The sequence below is a fragment of the Hydractinia symbiolongicarpus genome, chromosome 12 (assembly GCF_029227915.1).
Source record: "Hydractinia symbiolongicarpus strain clone_291-10 chromosome 12, HSymV2.1, whole genome shotgun sequence".
In the NCBI taxonomy this organism is placed as follows: Eukaryota; Metazoa; Cnidaria; class Hydrozoa; order Anthoathecata; family Hydractiniidae; genus Hydractinia; species Hydractinia symbiolongicarpus.
This window is the reverse complement of record NC_079886.1, coordinates 20270742-20277993: the sequence shown is the minus strand read 5'-3', so window position 1 is coordinate 20277993 and position 7252 is coordinate 20270742. Positions and strand designations below refer to the sequence as shown.

At 34.1% G+C, this 7252-nt stretch overlaps 2 protein-coding genes across 2 annotated transcripts; one reads left to right on the top strand and one right to left on the bottom strand.

Annotated features, from left to right (window-relative positions):
- Positions 1-1880: 1880 nt before the first annotated feature.
- LOC130622537 (uncharacterized) lies at positions 1881-3602 on the top strand. The gene has a single exon (XM_057437999.1). The coding sequence runs from the start codon at positions 2197-2199 to the stop codon at positions 3583-3585; it is 1389 nt and encodes a 462-aa protein (XP_057293982.1). The 5' UTR covers positions 1881-2196; the 3' UTR covers positions 3586-3602.
- Positions 3603-4690: 1088 nt separating this feature from the next.
- LOC130621361 (uncharacterized) lies at positions 4691-6975 on the bottom strand. The gene is made up of 5 exons (XM_057436651.1): positions 6906-6975; positions 6618-6668; positions 6183-6399; positions 5562-5791; positions 4691-5417 (listed from the first exon to the last, which is right to left on the bottom strand). The coding sequence occupies exons 1-5, from the start codon at positions 6973-6975 to the stop codon at positions 5323-5325; spliced, it is 663 nt and encodes a 220-aa protein (XP_057292634.1). The 3' UTR covers positions 4691-5322.
- Between the last annotated feature and the right edge of the window lie 277 nt (positions 6976-7252).

Below are 7252 nucleotides of genomic sequence, written 5' to 3'. Positions count from 1 at the left end.
AATACGTTCTTACACAAGAAAAACGTGCATTTGCAGTGTATGTGTTAGGAAAGTTGACTGTATTTTTACCCAGAGAACAGAATTTTAGAAATTCCTAAAGCAACCCTGAAAATTTTAGCCCTCTATTGCAGAACCTAGAAGGGTCGCGGCGCGGCGACAAATATTGAGGCATAATAGTTAGTAACAAAAAGTGTCTTCCACACTTGTAACAGTTGTAACAGTTGTAACGATATACAACGTATATTAAACAGTAAAGACTTGTCGAACCGTATATGTAAAACGTCTTTACTTGAGCCATTTGCGATCTACACTGCTGATAAAAACGATAATTTAACAGTCGTAGCTATGTGTATACACAAAAACTTCTTTTTTGCTTGGTAAAAACGATCTCTCAACTTGCTCCTAATTATATCTAACAAAATAGGTAATAAATACATACTAGCCAAATTCCCGTGAAAAAATCCACTGGAATCTCTCATTAAATCCATGTAAGGGATACCAAGCAAAAACATACAACAAAGTAATTTGAATTTTTAAAACTCACAATTTGCATTATTTAATACTTATAACCGCTAAAACAAAACGCTTAAAAATAAAAGCAGGTACAACAACAAAAAATAAAAATATAAAAATGAAAAAATGCAAAATGTCCAACAAAATCTAAGGTGCCTAAACCGTTATATAAAAAGCTAAATTTGCTGAAACGACACACTTGCTTCGCAATTCCAGAAGTACACCAGGGAAAATAGTATACCAGACATTACAAAAATTCAACATATTTCGTAAGTCAAACAAAAAGGTTATTACAAAATTTCCCCAATGTACAGTTTGTAATGCATCATAACAAATCAGCTATTCAGTCTTGCATACAGCAACCCTCCGTCCCAAAATTATAAGAAATAAATAGTTAACAACACATAAATACAGTTTTTATAAATTCTTTCTCTAGGATATACACGCTGTATTTGATAAGATTTGTTTTTTCGTTTCAGCCTCAATGTCCTAAGCTTTCCTGACAAATGCTATCCTCATTATTCTTAATATATTCTTAGCATGGTTATTCCTCAAAATATATAATGCCGTAATAAAATAAAGCTTGCTATAAGTTGCTATAGCTATTGGCAAATTTTGTATATTTAGAACAAGCAATCGAGGTTGGACATATTCTTAGGATATTCTTACATTTTTTAAAAAAAGTGTTGAATGAAAAATATGTTCAGGCTCAAGACACAACAAGAAACTTAATATTTAAGGAAAAGTTTAGCTCTGTAAGCCTAACGGCTAAAAAGTTGTTATATACCTATATTAATTCATTTACGTACCAGTTACTCTAAACAACGCACCTGCTTTACTTTAGCTTTTTCAGTAGTTCGCTAGCTAGCGTTCTATGAATAAAAGTCCAATCTTTAACTTCGCTTCATCCCAAAGAGAACAAATTCAAAATGTATACAATTGTCTGATACATTTGCAATCAGTTATCTCTTTGTGACGTTATATCATCGTACGTTTTTCTTCTTTTAAAAAAATATTTCCGACAACAACATTAACTTTTCATACTCGCTCGACAACTACATTTTTTTTTTACATTTTAGATTCGAATTATTCATATTCGAATGCGATAGTCTTTTTTATAAATGGACGCAACCTCAGTTCCAGAACACAAAAATGCAAAATATAGAAGAACAAATAAGCTTTAAGCTAACCTCATGATGAGTAAACATCGCCATGCCTTGTTTAAAATAACATTTTCCATGGTTAATTTGAAAAAGAGACAACCTTCTTCCTTCGGTTTTCTTTTTCAGTTGATAAGCAACTTGTTACCGTGAGATACGGCGCTTAAGGTGGTACAACACCAAAAATTGGCAAATTTTCGAAAAATCTTCAAAAATCTTCAATTTTGTGTTTTTGACACCATGGTATGCTAAAAACATTCAAAAACATCTGGAGAAAATTTGAAATCAAAATCTCCTTCCTATAATGAGTTATAGCTATTCAAGTAACAGGGACTAGGAATTATTTTCCTTAGCAACGGTAGGACTAAATTTTTAATTTGGTTGCTAGGGGCTTTTCTCATAAAATAGTGGCCTAAAATTCACGGGATTTCCGCGCCCTTTACCATCCCCGTATCTTCTTTGCTCAGAAACTCGGAAAATATCTTAAAGCTATTTTTCAAAACCTCAACATGTTTATTTTGTGATGGTTGGTGTTGCAGACTTATGTAATGTCAGTCTATGTTCATCTCTATGTTTATGCTTTTGTTTTAGTAGTTCAGTAATGTCTAGCATTAAGAAAAAAAACCCATCTAGAAAGAGAAAAAGAAAATGGAATGGTGTTGTGCCATCCAAACATCGTAAACAACAACAACTGAGTTATCCTGTCAACGACTTTGAAAATGTTTCTTGTGCAAGTTCTCGTAAACTTAATCTGGATTCATCCTCTCAAGGTGGCAGCTCAAACAATTACTTTATCGCTTTGAACTTTGAGATTTTAAAGGAGTTAGTAGCTGCAACATCATGTCCTGATTGCCTTGAAGGGGAAATGACTATTGTTGACATCGCTAAACAACGCATGGGTTTTTGTCATCTGTTAGAATTAAAATGTACGCTCTGCGATTATTCTAAAAGGTTCCACTCATCTCAAGTAGTTGAAAACAAAATGGATGTGAAAAAACCAAAAATTACTGATGGGACAAAGAAGAAGAAAGCTTCAAAAATATCAATTAATCCTTTTGATATCAATGTCCGCTTTGTTATTGGTTTGCGGGAAATCGGTACTGTTCATGAAGCAATGAAAACTTTGTCATCATGTTTGAATATGAATTGCTTGACACCAAATGGTTATAACAAAATCAAACAGTCTGTGTTAATAGCATATAAAAATGTAGCAGAAAAAAGCATGTCAAGAGCTGCTTCAGAGGCAAATTCTCTTGGCGATACGACTGGTATTAAACAATTACGGGTTTCCATTGATGGCTCTTGGCAAAAAAGAGGACATGTGTCCAAAAATGGAGTTGTAACAGCTGTTTCAGGTGACAAATGTGTAGATGTTGAAATCCTGACGAAGCATTGCAATGGATGCAAGATGTGGAGTTCAAAAAAAGGCACTCCTGAGTATAACTGCTGGTTATTAGACCATGAATGTGAAATAAATCATTCACCGTCGTCTGGTAGTATGGAGTCAGTAGGGGCAGTCACTATGTTTAAAAGGTCAATTGAGAAACATAATGTCAAGGAGTACCTTGGAGACGGGGATACGTCCTCTTTTGTGGATGTGACAAAGGCGAATGTATACAAGGATCAGAATGTAGAGCCTATAAAACTTGAATGTGTTGGACATGTTCAAAAAAGGCTTGGCACACGATTGCGAAACTTGGTAAAGGCGCACAAAGGAACCGACACACCTTTAGCAGGGAAAGGCAAATTGACAGAAAAAACAATTAATTCTATGCAGAATTATTATGGAAATGCCATTCGATCTAACACAGATAATCTTTATGGTATGAAGAAAGCGGTGTATGCAATATTGTTTTATTATACCAATCTTCCGAATATTAGTACTCGTCATGTTTTGTCCACGTGGCAGTGACAGCTGGTGTAAGTACTGGGCATTAAATAAAAAGGATTACATTCCTAATTCATCAATACCTGTATGGATAAAGGATTTGATAATGCCAATCATTATAGATCTTCAATCGGATGATTTGCTTTTAAAATGCTTACACGGTCAAACTCAAAATGCGAACGAAGCTCTGAATGGGGTAATTTGGTCGCGTATTCCAAAAAGAGTATTTGTTGGCAAACCATCATTAGAAATGGGTGTCTATTCAGCTATAATAGCTTACAATGATGGTGCTAAAGGTGTTCTAGATGTTTTGAAATGTTTTGGTTTAAGTGGTGTTGTATCTGAAGCTTCTACGTCACACGGGAACAAAATCCGAATTAACCGCATGAAACGAAAGTCCTCGGAGAAGGGGAAAAAACGACGTAAAACATTAAGATCCATCAAAAAGGGATTCATTGACGATGAAAACTTGAAAGATAGTTATATTGCTGGAGGATACTAAAGTTTTTCTCATTTTTAGGATCATTTATCTAGAATTTTCATGTTACTATTTTTTAACGGCTTTTTCCTTTTTCTCACTTTTTTTGTCATTCACGAGACTTCAAAACACAATTATTCAACAACTACTTCTCCAATAGACTTGAAATTTTGACAGGTTGTTCAATGATCTTGTGGAATCAAACAGATACAATTCAGGAATAAGGCATTAGAAATTTATTTATGTTTTTCTGAAATTTTCAAAAAACAAATATTATTTTTCATATAGGTTATCCTTGACAAAACCTATCTGTTAATTTGTTACTTAGACCATCTTCAATCAGTGTGTGAAGTTTGAAGACTAACTGTTGAGGCTAGCTTGAGTTATCCTGTTTTTCAATGTGGGCCGAAAACAGGGCTTTCTCGGGTATTTTTCCGCCATTATGGATAGGCCACATGAAAAAAAAAAAATTTTTCAAGTTTTTTTGTCTTTCAATCTTGAGTATGTTTGAATTTTTATAGAAGATTTGTCAAGATTATTATATTTAAAAAAAATTGACATGTTGGTGTTGTACCACCTTAATGGGTAAACAGGGGATAAAATTAAATTATTTTAACCATAACGACCCCGTACGGCTTCTAAAATAAACAACAAATATACCCTCATGTGGCAATTTTTTTAAGTTTAGTAAATTTTAGAGTAACGCCACGCTTTAGGGAGACAATGCATGAGCGATAAGAAACCCGTGATTTTAGTGCCGTAAACTGACATAGTCACTCACACAAGCTTATTATAATGTAGGATATATTTATTTGTTATTCTCATAAAGCCTGTTCAAAATTTCTTATCGTTCAAATTCGTCCTGTTTCTCCTTACAACCTTTCAAGCTCTGTCCCTTCTCTCGAAGATCCGCTCTAAAACTCTCCTTCGCTCGTTTTACAATTATTTCTTTTGTTTCCCGCATTCATCCCATTGTTTTAAAATTCTTGTGCGTAAAGTACTTGTGAAACTTCACATCGTTAATAATTAATTATCTCCAACATCCAGCTGATAAGAACGCATTAATTACGGTGATGTCTTCCTTTCCTGCGATGGAAATGTTTCCCGTTGCACTGACTTGTGGCACAATAAATTTTCAAAGGCGATTGTAAAAAGATTACGCGGCAAATGTCTAAACCACAAAACATTTTTAAGAAGACTAACAGTCAAGTAAACGATTCGCACAATAAAATTAAAACTGCAGGGTTTTTTTTCAGGGAAAACTAACGTTTGTTTTTTATTTCTTATTTTATATAGTGATTCACACGTCGAATAGTTGGTTGCACGTCATTCTCCCAGATAAGATCTTCACACTGCGGAATAAATAGTTCGCCATTTTCTAAATCAGAATTTGTATATATGATCTTAGCACATAAATTTCTTGGTATGAAATATTTTGCATTAGCATATGTGATATACAAACTTAAATTCAAATTCTGCGCTCGTGCAATAGACTACAAAAATAAAAAATCTAAAATATTACCATTTTGAACTTGTGGCCGGACTTGAATCGAGTTATCATAATTTTGTCCAATGCTATATCTACAAACAATAACGGTTTTCTTCAATGCATTATCAAAAGCTACACAACATCCCACTTTTGTTGAATCCTTCCAAACCACTTGGGTAAAATGACCAACGGTATGAAATAAATCATGGTTGTTTTTGTAGATTTCAGGATTTACAAAGTCGTAGTTTCTAATTTCTTCATAACTGAAGCAATAGCAGTTAAAAGATACCTAAGTCATGGAACCAAACAGCTAGTGACGTTTTTAACACTTAACGGCGAGCCTATAGTTAGAGCACCCTAACTCCCAAGAAAGAGATTGTTATTACAAGTTCTCCACATGTTTTAACAAGAAAATAATCCGGGCTACCTAACGGTATCAAACAAGAATCATCTGGATGTTTTCCCCAGTCGCCAATGGCAATTTAAACCTTTAAAGGAGAGTTACTTTTCAGTCAAAAACAGGCGCGCGTACTAAGGGTTAATTATTACTCCCTATTTTCATTAGTAAAACCAGCTTTCTTATTTTTTTGTAAAAAACGAGAAATGAGTAATTTGAAAGAAACTTTTTAACACATTTGGCATCTTTCTACTTACAATTCTTGGACAGCTTGGTAGACCCGATGAAACTCTGAATCACCAGATATTACGTATAAATTCTCACCATCATGAATACGTTTATCGTGCGTAAAACAATTATTTTCTATCAAGTAGATTGCCCAATTCTTGGCATCTCTTGCCAGTCTTTCATCCCAAGATAACGTTCCAACTCCATGATATGATCGAACCTTGTTATGAGCATATAAACAGGCGTCTAAAAGATAATCACATCTTAAAATTATAGGTAAGAATACCTTATTAGTATAGCAGAGTAGCTGTAGTAACGTAATGTTACCACTATAAACAATTAATCAAGGTTATATCGTTTTCCAAGGTAAGTTGATTTAAATTTCAAAGGATTAATTTCACACAAAAAAAGACATGAAAGAGGATACATAACGTGAGAAGCAAAGGGGAAGATGAAAAACAAACCTTTATCTTCACAAACATAAATAGGTTGTTTGACACGTACTTGTTGACCATCTAAAACAATTACCAGCAGTTGTAACGATAGAGCAACATATGATACTTATTAAACATGACTGCTATTTGCTGCCAGAGAATGGTATTGGACAAAAATAATCATAAACTTGCAAGCAAAATAATATCAAAATGACGTGCCTGTGTTAAATAAGAAATTGGCTTAAAAATCCTTCTACATCTACATTATAAGATCTTATTAGTTTATCTTAAAATGCCATGTTTAACAGTGCGAAATACCAAGGACAGTGCAGTTTTCAGCCTGCTTTTTGGCTAAAAACAGCCATAAGGAGGTCTTGCTTTCGGCCATTTCTGTTGTTCACGAAATTCATATCCTTGGCCTAGAAATTCTCAAGCCTTTCTATATTAGGTTTCAGGTGACAAATGTGTAGATGTTGAAATCCTGACGAAGCATTGCAATGGATGCAAGATGTGGAGTTCAAAAAAAGGCACTCTTGAGTATAACTGCTGGTTATTAGACCATGAATGTGAAATAAATCATTCAGCGTCGTCTGGTAGTATGGAGTCAGTAGGGGCAGTCACTATGTTTAAAAGGTCAATTGAGAAACATAATGTCAAGGAGTACC

Coding starts and splice junctions, on each gene's coding strand:
- LOC130622537 (XM_057437999.1), top strand. CDS start 2,197: ATGGTTGGTGTTGCAGACTTATGTAATGTCAGTCTATGTTCATCTCTA.
- LOC130621361 (XM_057436651.1), bottom strand. CDS start 6,975: ATGGCCGAAAGCAAGACCTCCTTATGGCTGTTTTTAGCCAAAAAGCAG. Junction 5,792..6,182: donor TACCAAGCTGTCCAAGAATT/GTAAGTAGAAAG, acceptor CTATTGCTTCAG/TTATGAAGAAATTAGAAACT. Junction 5,418..5,561: donor CCGGCCACAAGTTCAAAATG/GTAATATTTTAG, acceptor ATTCTGATTTAG/AAAATGGCGAACTATTTATT.